Source organism: Euprymna scolopes, chromosome 9, assembly GCF_053919585.1.
Source record: "Euprymna scolopes isolate OS-2025 chromosome 9, ASM5391958v1, whole genome shotgun sequence".
In the NCBI taxonomy this organism is placed as follows: domain Eukaryota; kingdom Metazoa; phylum Mollusca; class Cephalopoda; order Sepiida; family Sepiolidae; genus Euprymna; species Euprymna scolopes.
In genome coordinates this window covers 130,335,456-130,353,768 of record NC_136490.1, presented here as the reverse complement: position 1 = coordinate 130,353,768, position 18,313 = coordinate 130,335,456, and the positions used below count along the sequence as shown (strand labels likewise).

Below are 18,313 nucleotides of genomic sequence, written 5' to 3'. Positions count from 1 at the left end.
TAACAAACATCTTTGCCTACTCAATAATGATTGCATTCACAAAGATGTTATATATTCTTGCACAATTACTGAGCTCCCACGCAATCCTCCCATAACAGACACTAATATTTCGTCTTCAAGTTATCCTTCTTCCCATCCTCCATCTGATATAGATTGGATATAGATTGGATATCTATATCCAATACACCATTCGAGCAGCCCCTCCATCTACAATCATACAACAACAACAACTAATAATAATAATAATAATAATAATAATAATAATAATAATAATAACGAGAATAATAATATTTCTCCTAACAGCCATCCTAACACTAACAACAGTCATTATCCCCTCCAAAATAGTCCTTATACAGACATTGTCCCACCATTTGTTGAACACTATGAACAAAACTCAAACCATTTAACTAATTCAAATCAGCAAATTAATATTAATACCAGACCCCGAGCTTTTTATAAAGTACATACATATATCGGCGCTACTTCAACATTAATTAAGAAAAGAATATCAAACCACGTTTCTTCTTTTAACAACCATAATTCTAATAATAACCAAGGAACTTCTCTAACCACTTTAATTAAAACACTTAACTCTAACAATACCTCCTTCTCAATCAAATGGACTATCATAAAAAAGTTCAGTCTTATACTTCAGGCTCTAAGTTATGTCACCTCTGCACAACCGAAGTTATAACTATAATTACTTCCCCTCAAAGTAACAGTATAATAAATTCTAAAAATGAACTGATCTCTTTCTGTAAACATAAGTCCATATTTAATTATGGCAATTTTGAAATTACATAGTTATTACTTTTACCTTTTATATAGATAAATAATTTTTTCTTCAACTTTATCGTTTTTTTCTACATACTTCTTAATACTTTATAATTTAATAATCCTTTATTTTAATTCTTTATTTCTTCTTTGCATGGCCGGTTTTTATCTGCAATTTCTGCTTTATTCTTGAAACTTTCCTATCCATCTAATATATCAATCTACCCACACTTTCATATCTTGTATGTATATTTACTTAAATTTTACTATATGCATTTACTTACTTTCTTTCTTGCTTTTTCCTGAATTTGCAGAATTTGGTTTTGTCCCACTAATCTCTCTCTCTCTCTCTCTCTCTCTCTCTCTCTCTCTATCTATCTCACACACACACACGCACACACACACACACACGCACACACACACACACACACACACAAATGCACACACAGCACTTACAAACACGCAAGCACACACTAACATACAAACAAAACACATACACACAAACACACACACAAAAGCACACGCACGAGCACACAAAAACACATACACATATGCTTGGAAAGATGGAGTCAATAGCTCATGCTGATTACCAGTTTATCGTCTGATGTTTTCAGGAATATTTTTAGCCTCAGTTTCCAATCTAATTTTCGGAGGGGTCATTATCAGATTGAACATTCGATTTTAACCGATTAATTCTTTGTTCCGTGATATCTATCTATTCAACAACGTAGTTTGGACTGTTTCGCAAGTTGTTAATTTATCTGCATTGTTGTCTGGTTTCTTTTTTTTTTTAAATATATTTTTTATATTTGTCCATTTATTTTTTATTTGTTGTTTCTTACAATATTTTTACATTGTTTTACTTATTAATAGTTTCTGTAATTGAAATAGTTTATTATAGGTTTATTTTCAGGTTGAATAATGTTGGATATTGAGGCCGTGTGTACCGATCCATCGTATTTTTGAAAAAAAGGATGCATTTGCGAAAAGAAAAAAATCAAATATACCAAAACGTCATTTGATTAAAAATTATGAACCTGACGTATTGTTAATATCTAGAACACGTGTGCCGAGAAATCATTTTTGGCAAGTGTACACCAGTAAAAACAATAACGTATTTATCAAATGTACCAAAAGGTAATTTGAATAAAAATTATAAACCTAATAGGCATCTGTAGGAAGAAACAACAAATTTGAAATTTCAAGGAAGAAAAGTTCCAAGTATGACATTTGAAATGTCATTTTCAGCAAAACCTTACACAGGTGTAATCAAAGTCAGATCAATCCAGTGAATGACGATGGCCGAATAAAACAGCCTTTGGGTATGGTTACGGTGACAATACAGTTGCAGTTTTTGTTATATATGGTTGCAGTTTTTGTTATATAATGAGGGTATGTTTAAAGAAAATTGTTCTACTTATAAACACTGGCAATAGAAACTGTCCGATCAAATGGAACCACATTCTGCTAGTAACCAATCAGAAACCGAATTGCTCCATAAAGATATTAGATTTTTTAGAATTCCCGCACATAATTTTTCGTGTCCACACGAGAAAGATCTTTGTTCTTTGCAAAATTTTAAAGTTCCAAACTTATACGGATAAGATATCCACCTAAAACTTTTCCTTATCTCCAGGATTTATACATATTAGCTGAAACTATTTTGAAATTAAAATGGCTTTTAATTAAAAAAAATACACTTCAAAAGGGGCGTTTCAGGCGTTCATAAATGGTTATATAATTACAATAAAAAAGAATACAATTGTTGGTTGACGATTTGAAGAATTAATCCATACCCAACCATCCATAACGGTCATCGAGAATAAAGCTATATTGTTATATTTTTATACACCAGTGGTTCGCCGTTCTTTTAAACACAGCAGAACTTCAACAATAATGTACAAAGTTATTAAATATGTAAGATTTCAAACTACGGTATCGTAATATTGATTGGGAATGAATACATTTCCTATATTTCTATAAGAAATTTAAACTTTTTAATTGTGAAAGTCTCGTAGTCGTTTATAATTGCATAAAGCTCTTAAAACAATAACATCATTAATTACTTCTCTCAGGCAAAAAATTGAAAAACAAAATGAATATTGGTATAATGGAAAGGGCTGGCCCCTTCCCATGTAAATAAGAAGAATACTAGATAAGTGAAAATGACATTAGGATAAGCCTAGAATCGAACTCTGTAGGCAAGGTTACGAAATGGAATGTTAGAAATCAAGTCTAATGTTAATTCTTTTAGAAATCTGAATATTAAATGTCAGTAAAAAATGGAAAATGCAAATTAAAAATATATTGTTTAAAAATAGGTTAGATATTAGAATTGAGGATTCTTTTGTGAGTTTGGAAACAACATATGTAAAGCCACATGAAAATTAGTAACGTTTGAAAACGCACTTCTGACGTCATAAACAAAGGACGTTTCTCAACATAGGATTCTATGGGTACGGAGTTAGAGTCAGTTGATCAGTCGAGAGTTGAGAGTCGACAGTTGATGAGAGATAGTCAGTTGGAATGGGACCCCCTTAGAGGCGAAGGGTAGAAGATTAGACCACGCAGATACAAGCTGAATTCCTGACGTCATCGACTAGTTGATCAGATGAATAAAGCAATCACCATTAATAATTTGTAACTGTTTTTCTCGTGTCGTCATTCATCACAACCAAAAAAAGGTAAATGTGTTTTATCATCTTGTAACGAACATTATACACCTCTTCCAAAATATGCGTCCTCCCCACCATCATAAGTGAAGCATCTCCTCTTTCTATATGTGCATAAGAACTGTTGTTGCATCATATATCTCCCAATCTGTATTAATCTGAAACTCAAAGAATTGTCACAGTCGTCGTGATGTAAAATATATAAATGTCTTCTCTCCCTCATCATCACCATCGTTATCTCTGTATTACATGTACCCGTTATATATGTCCCCAATATGAACTCTCGTCATCCCCAATATGTGCCCCGCTACATAACAATAATGGCGATAACACCATTCGAATAAAACAACAATCTATTTTATTTGTAGCTTTTGCAAAGTAAGATAAACTATCAGCAATTCAACTGCAATATGTAACATAAACGTTTGTTAAAAAGCAACTAAAGAAAAATAGGTAACATATTTTTTTACAGGAAAGCAAACGGAAGATTTAATTGAGTAATTAACAAAAGCCAGAATATATTAAAATATTTTATTTTTCAATTTATTTTTGAACAGAAGGAAAGCCATAGGACGATTGTTCATCAAGAGAATTAGTGACGTCGGAAATTCTGAAAAAAAAAGAGAAAAGTACATATCAATAAAAGCATCGAAGAAATATTCAACCAATTATTTTCTTATAATACGGAAATACCACTTATCAAGCTTAAAAGCCACTCGAGGACAAAATTAATGAGATTGTAAGTTGGATATGAACAATATCATGAGAGCATTGAAAACCGATAAACGGAATGGCCACAATTTGATTACTTAAAAGGACAGCTCAACAAGTATTTTTTGACATTCTGTTTGAAAATGAGCATAATGTAGTCTGTAAGATAGCAATTCTTAGGTAATGTGTTCCACAGAAAGAAGTTATTATGAAGAAACACTGTTTATGGAATATCTGTTTAATTTTTTGTTATAAATCGGGAAAAAGGGACATTTTTAACAGTGGTGATTCCTAGACGATTACATGCTGTTAATGCTTTACAGAAATTAAAGATTGGAGCTCAGTCGAGAGCCTGCAAATAAAATAATGACAGAGTAGAGAAAGATTAGCCATGTTCCTTCTGTGATAAAAGAGGAAGTGGAGACGAGAAGAGATTATCTCTCATTAGGTTGCAAAATCGATTTTGTATTGCCGCATGTGGGCTCAACTGCATACATATATATATATATTTTTCTTTTTTTATAAATAATTTAAACAAAATGAATAAGTTTAGAAAAAGTGTACATATTTATTTAACGTATTTTTAAAAGTGTGTATATATATATATATATATATATATATATATATATATATATATATAGACATTAAACAACACAACCTTCCCATACACACACATAGTTTTATTCCCGATATGGGTAGGATTCTAACACTGTTTCCTTTTCATTTTCGTATGGTCTATGATCGTTTTCTTATTTTTGCATTTTTCCTTTTAATATCCTGAAGATGTCCTCTACAATAGGGATGAAACGTTGATCATTTCATAAATTCATTCGGTTTTTCTTTTTTCAAAACAACACACACACACATATATGTGTGTGTGTATATATATATATATATATATATATATATATATATATATATATATATATACATACATAATAGAAAAATTTTATTCAAAATTTATTCAAATTTCAAAAAAACATTATAAACCTGTCAGGAAGGTATACAAAATTTTAAGTGTCCGATAAGGAATACAAATAAAAAAGAAAACTTATTCCGCGGAGTTTCGAAAAATGCAATAATTCTCATCAGAGGAAAAAGATTAGTAAAAAATACAATAAACTTTGTAGGTTTATGCATTAAAGAAACTACAAATATGTAATTAATCATAGTTGCATCAAAAAAGTTATTAAACAGTTAGTGACAGTTTATAGGGATTAAAAGAAATTAAGGAAGAAGGAAACGAGGAAAAAGAGAAAAAGGATGTGGTAAAAAATCCAATGAATAAGAAAGTAAGATCCAGAACAGCATAAATCCAAACTGAGTCCATTAAAAATCCATTGGTAATCCATAAGGAACGAAAAACAGGATTATAGACTTCCAGGGTAAATTAAAGCTTCCAGAAAAAATACTGTTTTTATTAACGGATAAGGCAAATGGAAGTGTTGAAGTGAAGATGTAAAAGATAGCATAAAAGATTGAAATTGAAATCGAAAACGGGGTGGTAAGAAAAAGGAGGAAAAATGAAAAAGAGAGAGAAGAACAGAGAAGGGGAAGAACGAACAATAAGAAGCCGAAAAAAGAAGGGAGAAAGAAAGCTAGATATCGTTAGGTGAAAAGGAGAATAAGAAAGGGCAAGGGACAAATAGAGAATTATCTTTAAAAACATAAATAAATAAATAAATATAAGTGAGTTGGAGTCAATTTGACCAAGGCAGGAAGATCATTGAGTGGAGACAATAATTCAGATTCATTTGTTTTAAGTTTAGAAAGAAGTTGTATATATATATATATATATATATATATATATATATATATATATATATATATATATATATATATATGCAGGGTGTCCATAAATTCCGTGTGCACTTTAAAAAAATTATAACTTTATTTGTATTTGTAATAGAAATAATCTTAAAATGGATTTGAAAGAAGTAAATCCATATTTTTTAAGCTTTTATTGAAATTTTATTTAACTTTCCACATGTCCTCCATCATTAGCAATACAAAGGGTAATGCGATTTTGCAGTTCACGAAAAACATTTTCCAAACGATTTATAGTAATGCCTGAAATCACATTAGTTACTCTAGCTTTTGGTCAAGATCAAAGTGTAGTATCTGTTCTTCAGATACTGCACTTCCATTTCTTGTTCTCTTTCGGTGGAGGAGAAATCTTTCACGACTGAGACAATTTTTATTTTTGTACCTTTTCTCCACGTTAAAAAACGACCCTGGTGTCTAACCCTGTCCCGTGGGAGGCATAGTAAATAGGTACTCTAGCTTTCAAATCTTCCAATGAACTATGTTTGGTTGCATACACAATTGTTTTCACATGTCCCCATAAAAAACTCTAAAGGAGTCAAATCTGGCGAACGTGGAGGCCAATGAAATGGTCCACCCCTTCCGATCAATCTGTTAGGAAATTTCCTGATTTAGAAACTGTCTAACACGCCAAGCAAAGTGACAAGGAGCTCCATCTAGTTGAAACACTATATCATCTTTCAAGTTTAATTGTTCAAGTTGCGGAATAAAGTAATAAATTTATAATTTTTTTAAAGTGCACATGTACTTTATGGACACCCTATATATATATATATGTCTAGCCGCACTGATGAGCTGTGAAACAGCGAAACAGTACTGTATGTGGATGACTATATATATATATATATATATATATATATATATATATATATATATATATATATTTGTGTGTGTGTGTGTGTGTGTGTGTGTGTGTGTGACCCAACCAGCTAACATGGAGGGAGATTGTCCCAGAGAGGGACCAAGGAGAGCTGCATTAGCGCCTTTTATTTATGTGGACGATTTCGGGGTTATATGAAGTAACTCTGCTAGTTAAAAAAAGAAAACGGTTGATCGCTAATGTGAAATACATTTTCTTTGTAAAAAAAAAAAAAAAAACAGATTAAAGAACATCACATAATATTGCTGTAAAAGTGATTATTTTGAAGTGTATGGCTGTGTTTAGGCTAGAGAAATAACCTTGAGGTAAGGGCCAAAAATAAACCGAGCTGGGAGAATCGCCGGTGGGAGACTTTGTTCTGCGGAAAGTTACCTAATTGGTGTGTATGGAAAGGTGGTCAATTATCCAATCAGGGCAAACCAGAGTATGACGTAGCGAGTGAGGGTTAGATGGGAAACTCCATATCCGCTCTGACGTACACCACCCCTCGATTTATAAGGCACTGCAGACCAAAAAAAGTCAGCTGAGTTTAAGTTTTTGAAGAGTTTGTAACTTTGCAAAGACGGTTCACCGCCCCACACCACCTCATTTGAAAGCACTCGTCCGTTGACCGGTCGATAAGCAAGGAATCGTTTCAATACTAGTGAAGACTACCAGAAAAAGAAAAATATAATCGATAATTTTATTTTGTTTTTTCTCTTGATAAACTGTATATAATAATTTTTCTCTCCTTGCGAATTATTAATCTTTATACGAAAACTACAACCAGAGTAAGCGTCGATTTCTTATTATTATTACTTTTAAGTTAACTTCAAGAAAAACAACCAAGTTAAGTGATCTTTTTTCAGCAGACGACCAAAACAGAGAGGATCGTCCAACTGTCGCATCCAGCATCCGGACCGCAGCACCATATCAACCTTAGTCTTCGTGGAAGCGACTGCGCTTGCTTCGTTCGACCTTTGTGGATGTTTGAGCCAAACCACCTAAGACTACACTTGTAACTGTGTGGACACTACAGTCTTCCTCGTATTGCATCTTAACAGAGCGAGGTCGATTTTCGCACAAGTTTATATATATTTTGAAATATTTCTGAATGATATAATATTTAAATTTGTACAAAATGGTTACGAAACAATTGTAACACATAAGGAAATACACGATATTATGTTCTCATTTTATATTTTGTTGTCTTGATTTTTGCGAACTGATTATATATATATATATATATATTCATATTTATATATATATATAAACCTGCGGTCTACTGTATGCTCTGTCTTGTAGAATTCATCTGCGCCGACAAAGATTAGCAGTAATACTAAAAGTGTGGTTGGTTCTACACAAGGCCTTCACTACTACAAACAAATCATCTGTGTCGATTTCTGAACAACCGTATACTTTGAAATTGTCGGGAGAGTCCATAATATATATATATATATATATATATATATATATACACACATATATATATATAAATATATATTTGCATGTATATATATATATATATATATATATATATAAATAAATATATATATATATGTGTGTGTGTGTATGTGTGTGTGCGTGTGTGTGTGTGTGTGTAAAAATGAATTTTAAAACATACGTTACATTTCCTAAAGTAGGAATATTGTTTGACTTCATGTGTTCTTTATATTAGAATTGTCAACGAAAGTTCCTATAATTACACAATAAATAAAGAATTATTGAGCTACAAAAGCTGAAACGTAATTATTTAGAATTAGACATTTCATTTACGTAGTTCTAAAGAGTTAAAAGCTTAAAATGCAAAGATAGCACCATCATCAAAATGTAAGAGACATTCTAGACATACTAATTGCATAAGAGAACTTAAATTTTTCGGCAAATATAGCATATCACTAGTGTTAATCAAAGAGCATCAATGGTATTGACTGCAACAGCACACCGTTTTGCAAGAGGGAATAATATTAAATATTGTTTCCAAAGATAAAATGTACTTTTATACAAAAAATAGTTAAGGAAATTTGTGTAGTAAGTTATATAAGACTCATAAAAAAATTTGAGAAATTTATTAATGACCCCATAACAATAAATAGTTCATAAATGTCGCTTTTAGTACAAATTAAGGTCCAATATATGCAACGACCAACCGGTCCGCGTATAAATGTCGTTAACATAACACACGTAAACTATATCGAAGGAGACTTTAATGAACAGCATACAAAACAACACAGAAACGTCTTCCAATAAAAATACATTATTATTGATTTCTAAAAGTCATTTTCTGTGCACATAAATTTGTCCTCAAACGTACTCTAATCCCCCCCTCTCTCTTTATATATAATTATTTGCAAAATCATTTTCTGTCAGAGTCGGTTAAAATTGATCTGGAGGCCTGAGGAGGCTAGATGTCAAACTAGATAACGTAACTATTTAATCATAATAAAGAGGAAAATATGGAACACTAGACATTTAATCCGTTAAAGACGTTCAAAAGTTATGGTGCGTTGACTTAGAATGAGATCTTTAGTTTGGAAGCCAATTTCTAAAAGCCACACAACACATGTCACGTGTAAAAAGAACGTTTAACCGATGATGGTGATGATGATGATGATGATAATGCTGCTGCTGATGATGATGATGAAACAAATCATATAAACTAGCAGAACCCGTGGAAATTCCACGGTATTTGAAAACATCATCACAAAAGCAAACAATAGAATGCCCGTCAATACAATAATTAGTGTAATATTAGATCCGCTAAGACCATGAATTAAAAACTAAATATTTTTGTAGACGAATATGGATAACTGCTTAAGATATATTATTACAAAAAATAGAAGTAAGAAGTGGCGAAAAAAACCATTCGTATTTTAATCTGCATCGACCAGTCACTGGATGGCGATAACTAACTTACTATTGTTGTCTACACCGACAAAACACTGGTTGGCTATAAATTATTTATCTGCAACCACCATACACTGGCTAGCAGTAAATAACTTATGAGTATTCTGATCTTTACCAACCATAGACTTCTTGCAATAAGTAACTTTGTATCGTGATCTGTACCCACCAGACACTGGCTAGCGATAAACAACTTATTAGTATTCTGATGATGATCTTTTGTCTGACACCGGACCTCGGACAAGTAAATTGATATTTAGATAATCCAAACCTTTTCAGGTATTGTTCATTAGAGTTGAGGTCTCAGACAACGAGCGCTTCCCGGTTCTACGCATTGTTGTTTTTCGTAACTGAATTCTAAATTTCCTTGACACTTCATCGAAGGGTGTGAATTTCCCCGCCAGCAAAGGATGAAACGATTGCAGCTTCTTGGGTCTCTGTTGGCGCCATTCGGTTTCGGTCTGCAAAGGGGGTCATCTGAAAGAGAGAAAAAAAATACATTAAAATTTTATGTGAAAAAAGAAACGATCAATTAAATACATCTATACAATAATATAATTCTGTTGACCTTGCTTCCTTGAATCTTGTCTTTGACGTTTTCGTTTGACGCTAATGCCTGTGCTATGAAAATATGTTTGCTGCAAGGCTAAAAATTAAAACATTAACCAATATCTATTACGTTACGCATGCATATTTGCAATGCTGTCGTTCGACCTACACCTGGCCAATTCCATTTATTTCATTTTCACACTTTTGCACTACTTTTCCCTAGATATAAAGTCTCGCATGGGTTCGATTACCCTATATATTAAGTTTCATGTCCGTGGATCAAAAACTGACAGAGTAGTTTGGGAGGCAATTTTTTTAAAACAAACATATATACGCATACATAAATATATATAAAAATAACTTTGTGTTTGTTATAACCTTTTCACGTAAATATTACGCAAATATAAATCATGTAGAATATCCGCATGAATATATTTACACGTAGTAGTTAACTAAATATGATCATCCCCCCCCAAAAAAAACGAAAACAAAGCTAATAGGGAATTAATTAAAGTAATTGTTTAAAAGAATATGCGAATTTTGAAGATGAATGCAGTTCCACGATCCATATATAACAAAGTTGTATTTTCTTTTTAAGTAAATAGAAAAGAGGGCCTTTAATATAAATACAAACACACACACACATACACAAAACAAAGTTGTAGGAGTATATATATATATATATATATATATATATATATATATATATATATATATATATATATATATATATAAAACAAAAAGAGTTATAGGTCTTTAAAAAACGCTAAGATAGCGGGGAAAAATAAATAAGTGTTTCAAAGTTGTTAATATCGCGAAAAGACAATAATAATAAATCTTTAATTTAAAAGCGATAAAAAATCCCTACATTCAAGTGGTGAACTTGTAAAATATCTGACCACAGATGCTAGCGTCATGAGTTCGATCCTAACCCGTGTTGATAAAATTTTAAGAAACAAAGATTAACCACAATATCTATTATTAGGTTGCGCTATGAGTCTTTGCAACAAATTAGAGTGCTTAGTAATAATTAGTTTTAGGTGAAGAAGGTGTTCTGGAGATTGAAGACTTAATCTTCAGCCTGACATGGGAATTACTTAAGCTGTCTACCCTCATGGATTAAATAAAGTGTTACTTTCGAAATGCTATATAGATTTCGGAGTTCGACATAAAGATTCCCGAGTTCGCGAAAACGCACCTATAGTAGGTCGGATATTACATGTGATGATAACAGTCATGAAAAAAAAAATGGTCTACCAGAGTTGACAGTTTTAATCTTTTGGTCATAAGACTAATATTGTAAACGGAGACAGATTATTAAAGCAAAAACTGAACCAGAGATTGAGAAATGATTAACCGCTGGTCTTTCATTATTATTTTTGTTTACCGAATGATTCGATGACGAACCTAAATCTCTTTATGCTCCAAATCGATAATTATTTTGGTGTCAACATGCGCTGATGAGGGGATTATATCGAAATAAACTCCATGTCGTTTCTGAAACGATCACACACTGTCCCTGGTTCTTTTTGTCATGATTTCTATAGACATGTACATGAGTTAATTTATCAAGTTTATTTACACCTCATTTAATTATTTTATCATTCTTTATCAAATTTCCTTTCTCTCTCTCTCTTTCTCCCCACTTTCACTCTTTATATATATATATAAGCAAACAGTTAATAAAATATGTTAAAACCACTTTGAAATGAGTTAAAAACATATTTAATCTGAAAAGGAAATACTAGATAAATGGATAGTCCTTAATCCGCGGAGTTTCGAAGAAATACTTTCCTTCTCATCAGAGGGTAGGAATTAGCAAAATGCGGGATCGGATTTTGCATGCAGAAGTATTTGATGAAACAACAAGTAAGTCAAAGATCTTACTTGAAAACAAAATAAGTTAAGCAGAGGGAATATGGTAAAGAAAAAGGTGATTACACATGCATGGATAGTCTGGTGGAAGATAAAAAATCCAGTGACGGTAAAATCCAAATGTAAAACTTCAAGAAAGTTAAAAGAATTTCCATTTGTACAAGTATATATATATATATATATATATATATATATACCAGAAAAATAAACAAACAACAATATAAAGATATATAGTAATGCATATAAATTTAATTGTTCATTCATTAGGAATAAGGGATATAGATGCTCTTTATACCTAAATATTTTTGGTCCACCTACTTAGTCGAATTGGACCTTAGAATTCACCCTCGTACATCTGTTCATACTTGTGTTCAAATAGGGGTTTTAAATGGTACCGAACTTAAAAAAATTTAGCAACGTTTGTCATGAAATAGTGTCATTTGGCTGTTTTAGCCCAATGTTTTACATCAAGCAGGAGTTTAAATGGGCAAAATCGATAACAGTTCTACGACATTTTTGGCTAACAGTACAAGAGAAGTAACTCTTGTAAACTCTATTTTACACATATTGATTATATATTCGTCGATTGAATTTTAATACATGTGATTGGTTGTATGCTCGTATACCGCAACCCTAACATACTAGGGAATTTTTTAAATCTTCTCACCCATGAGCTATATTATACAGTTAAGAGAGCTTAGTTATAGTTTTAAATTCAGATTAATAAATAATTTAATATAACATGAAATTGGAAAAAAATAAAAGAATTTATTTTTTAGTTTCGTATACGCAAACATGTGTAATCATTGATGTTATTTGGGTAAATATGGATATATTAATTTATAAATAATAAATTTAATAGTTAATAAATAGAACATTTCCGGCAAAATATACTTAATACAATTTGTTAGTACGAATAGATGGAGTTTAGTGACTTTATTTCTAAATTCCAAATGGCGTAATGTAAACATATTACAAGGTATTTAATATTACAAGGTATTTACAGCTTCTCTTCCAATTTTCGGATTTTAATCATGTCAAAACGCTCCTTATTATCTCCTTTTGATGAATTGATTGTTGCTATTTCTTTTGATGAGGGAAGGGAAAATAGATTCACTGATTGATATAATAATTAAGCGATTGATTTTGTGCTACGAAACAGATACTGTCAAGAATTGTAAATACCAACTAAATAAAAGGAACAACATTGAAAGATGGTTAACATCATGAACTTTGGAATATAGACTTTTGTAATTCATTCTCTCTCTCTCTCTCTCTCTCTCTCTCTCTCTCTCTATATATATATATATATATATATATATATATATATATATATACTAGCATGACTTACGCCGTTGCCCAGTTGCGCAATATGCTTAAACATGCTATTTTAATTTATGCAGATTGCGTATGTATTATTATAGAATCAATCTTCTATATTTCGATACTTATCAGATGAATTTCTATACAAAACATATTTAAGAACACCACCTGACATATAAATTACCTTTGTGTGAAATTTGCGAAAGATAGGCTCAGCCGTTTCGGAACCCATGCGGAAGAAACTCATACACACACAAAGTGACTTATATATATATATATATATATATATATATATATATATATATAGTAAAAAATAATTATATATATATATGAGAGAGAAATAAAGAGAGAGATAAAGAGAGAGGGAGAGAGAGAAAGACAGAGAAGAAAGAGACAGAGAGAGGAGAGCGCGTGGAGAGTGAGAGTAAACGAAAGAGTCGTAGGGAGAGATAGAAGTGAGTAGCCTGAAAAGCAATCCGATGAGATATTCCTTAACACTTTACCACTTTACTTCTAACAAAAAAAATCTATTTCCGGCTTATTTTTTTTCCAGCTCTTTTTCACTCGTTGGTTTAGTGGTCTTCATCAGTTCACTGTTTTGATATAATATTGTAATACAACTTTCTATTCAAGTAACTTTTTCCCAACGACTGCAAGGTTGTGGAATTTTCTTCTGTTTTCCTTCTACCTACGTCCTGGTCTTTTCAAGATGAAGGTCAATAGGAATCTCTTGTTTGTGATAGTCATCCTTCGTTCTTGCATCAAGTGGCTTCACGCCCTGTCTTGAGCAATTTCCATTAAACGAATGCCAAGGAGAGTTCTTGAACACATCGACTATATTATTATGTAGTAAATTGCTCATGAGTGAAGATTGTATACCATACATATGAGTGCATATGTTATGTATTATTTGGATTATTCAGACTATTGTTCTAATCTCGACCGATATAACCTGTGATCTTCTTCAAGTGTACCTTATCGAACTCAAGAATATTTCAGTCCAACTCTGGAATTCACACGATCCGTGGCGTAGAGGATAATGCTCTTCGTAAAATTAAATGACACTCTTACTTAGGTTTTAAATTACACTCTTACTTAGGTTTTAAATTACACTCTTACGAAGGTTTAAGGGTTCAATCCTTATTGCGGTCAACACTATAATACAATTGAAGATCACTTTGGATTGCTACCCAGTCATGGTAGACGGTACGAGTGCATGGTACTGCCCATGGATTAAATAAAAGCTTCCGTTCGAAATTCTGCACAGATTCCTGAAATTTCTATGAAAGGATCCGAATTTGACAAGATATATTTGGAGAAGCTCGAAGGTTACATCGACCAAAACTTTGTTCGAATAACAGTAATAAGATGAGAACAAACAATCGAAATAATACGAACCAGCAGGACCTGTGGAAATTTCACGGTAGTTGAAAAATTTTTTAAACACATCATAAATAAAATGAATAAAAAATAAAATAAAACAAATAACGACGAATTTAAAACAATATTTTAGCAAATACTTTTAAAACTGAAAAGAATTGATTCAAAATATCAAGATTTTTTCAATGTAAATTCAACACACAACGCAGTGTTTTTTTTTCTGAATAATTTTTATATAAATTATAAAGGAACAGACGCAAATTCATCTGCACATTTTTTTAATTTTAAAAATAAACTATAATAAAACAACTTACAGTTTCTTCTCAACATGACGTTTTTTTTAAATTATAAAATAAAATAGCCAATTTGAAACTGTAAACAGACAGTCATTTAAATTTTTGGAGATGAGGATGTTTTTTTTTGTAACACTGGACGTACGGACAAGTAAATTAATATTTAGATCATTAATCCTCTTAAAACACCTAAAAAACATAACATATTATTTAGTCTAAAATGACCGTCAAATGAATATAAAACTAAATAGATTCTTTAAAATCGTCTTATTGCAAACATTTGAAATGTTATAATATTTGAAGACAGAATTGGTCAAGTACAAATATAGCAGAGATAACCACAGATAAAAAGGGAGATAACCACAGATAAAAAGGGAGATAAGCACTTACTGTATTTTCCTGTATAGACATTTTGTCTGCAGTCATCGAAATCGCTATTTTGGTAGACGCAGACCTGCTGAGATTGCGAGAAATGGAGACCGCGGCCACAGCTCATTAAGACCGGGAAAGATAAATCACCTTCGCAGTTGTACATTCGGCTACAATTGCGTGGATCTCTCACTAAATGGGAACCCATTTTGCCGGTGATAGTGTCGCAGAGTTGTTTAACGTTTATTGGATACTGTCCGAAAACGGTGCTTGCAAGAAGCACCACAAGAAGAAGTGGACGATACATGATCTATAGGTTTTTAGCAAGGGTCTTCTCGGTTGCCAAGATGGTGTTGATCGTCTTCCTAGTCTGACTAAAATCAGTCAACGATTGTGGCCTTTTATAGCCCTGAACACAAATATTCAGGGTACGACACTTTCATAAATTAGACAATCCTCTACCGACCACAAAATGGTAATCATTATTTGAACAGTTCCTTCTCTCGTTTATTTTTTTCCCTTTATTTCTTATTGAGACGAAAATTCAGAAGTAATACATAAAAACAGAAACGAAATAAAAAAAAATATTAGTAAATACCATTTCAGTTAACGGATTGGTTTGTCTACATTCGCGTGTTATATAAATATCATTTTTGCAAAAAAAAAAAAAAAAAAAAAAAAGAAAGAAAGAAAAATAGCAACAGGATGTATAGGTTTTAAGAAAACAAAGAAACTAGAAGTTTAGAAAAAAAAAGGAAAAATCTTGAAAATGTGTTACTGATTATTTTCGATCAAAGAAATCAACTTCTTATATTCTTTAGACTTAACATGTCCGTGTGTGTGTGTGTGTAATGCGTGTTTGTATGTGTATGTGTGCGGTGTCAACACGGGCACGCCTGGGAACAAATTTTTGTATGTGTATGTGTGTGTATATGTGTGTTTCATTTATATATATATATGTATATATATATATATATATATATCAAACACACGTGTGTGTGTATGTGTGTGTTTGATTTATATATATATATATATATATGTATATATCAAACACACATGTATGTGTGTATGTGTGTGTTTGATTTATATATATATATAAATCAAACACACACACACACACACACATATATATATATATATATATATATATATATATAGATAGATAGATAGATAGATAGATAGATAGATAAAGAGTCCAAGAAAGACAGAGTAAGAGAGAGTGAGAGAGAGAGAGAAAGAGAGAAGAAGCTAACAATAACGAAAGATGATGTGCGTGTGTGTATGTGTGTGTGATCCAAATATTGATATACATAACGATATATAGATAGACAGAGAAAGACAGAGATAGATAGGGGCTAGATAGATAGATAGATAGATAGATAGATAGAGATGAAGAAAGAGATGTTAAATCGTTTTTCAATGAAAAGCATTTCCTTATTTTTCTAGGGTGTTTCTTTACCTTTGGAGTGGTTACAACGCACGACTCAAAACACGCAACAAAAATAGACAAACAGACTCTGATGCAATGATGCCTAGACTTACACAAGTTTCCTGTTGGAATCAGTCGCGGACACTTACATATCCACCTCAAACAAAAAGAAAGACGTGCACACACTTATTCACATATCTTCGGAAATGGATTTCTAACCACCCACAGCGGTAAATATGAACCTGACACAATCCCATTACCTTTAGAACGCAAATACACATTATTGTTCGGGTGTTCTGCATGACACCCTTTTCACGAGAAGGGCGATGATTCTTTTTGAAATGTTTGATTAGTACGCACCTCTATACTCAAAATATAAACAGAATTCCAAAGGCCTGAGTTCAAGTCAAAGCACCTGGCCAAATCTAGTCATAAACCACCGGATAAACATTGAAACACACGGTAACAATATACCTTTATAGACTTGTATACGCAGAACTTATCGATGCTGTTGAAAAATATGCACACAAGTGTATCTATCTATCTATCTATCTATCTATCTATCTATATATATATATATCTATCTATATATCTATAAAAGTGAATATACACACGTGTATATATATTATGTATGTATGTATGCATGCATGTATGTATGTGTGTGTGTGTATTAAATAAAAGCTGTGACTTTATTATACTACACAAATAATAAGGAAAAGTAATAGGTAAAAATAAGACAAAAAGAAATCTCTTTAGACCATGTCATTTCGAAGCATGATGCTTCTCATCAAAAAGAGGAAAAGTGTTAGGATGATATTAAATGCAAATACAGATAAAAACCTGCTTAATAACATCTAGATATAAAATGAATTGCAAGGAATATGATAATATTGTAAGAAAAAATAAGAAATATTAATAGTTTGTATAATATATATATATATATATATGTTTGTATAATATATATAGTAAATTTCCTTATTGTTCTGATGGTATAATAAAGTTATATATATATATATATATATATATATATATATATATAACTTTTACTCCTCATCTTTCATTTAATATATTTATTTGCTCGTTTTCATCTTAATAAGTTTAGCTTTGTTTAAGATATATTCTTTGATAAAATTGTATTATATTACAATAGAAAAATGCGAGCATCAAAAGTAATATGATTGAGCTTAAACATGGAAAAGTAAAGGACTAGTTGCTAAAATTAGAAAAGAAAAGGACAAGATATTCTAGTAAAAAATATAATAAATTTATAACTTAAAATATTGCAGCATTAAGAATTGATTATATAATGTTATAAATTGAAGTTAAAAAATCTTAATGCAACAATATTTTA

The 18,313-nt window shown here is 31.4% G+C and overlaps 1 protein-coding gene across 1 annotated transcript; it reads right to left on the bottom strand.

Moving 5' to 3' along the window:
* Window positions 1-3,976: 3,976 nt before the first annotated feature.
* LOC145285012 (uncharacterized) lies at window positions 3,977-16,047 on the bottom strand. The gene is made up of 3 exons (XM_080134096.1): window positions 15,555-16,047; window positions 10,016-10,221; window positions 3,977-4,056 (listed from the first exon to the last, which is right to left on the bottom strand). Exons 1-2 carry the CDS (start codon window positions 15,838-15,840, stop codon window positions 10,034-10,036), a joined length of 474 nt encoding a protein of 157 aa, XP_079990222.1. The 5' UTR covers window positions 15,841-16,047; the 3' UTR covers window positions 3,977-4,056; window positions 10,016-10,033.
* Between the last annotated feature and the right edge of the window lie 2,266 nt (window positions 16,048-18,313).

What these genes read in the sequence shown, in the direction of transcription:
- LOC145285012 (XM_080134096.1), bottom strand. Translation starts at nt 15,840, where the DNA reads ATGTATCGTCCACTTCTTCTTGTGGTGCTTCTTGCAAGCACCGTTTTC. An exon ending in TGTCTATACAGGAAAATACA is followed by an intron (nt 10,222 to 15,554) that starts GTAAGTGCTTAT and finishes TCTCTCTTTCAG; the next exon opens with ATGACCCCCTTTGCAGACCG.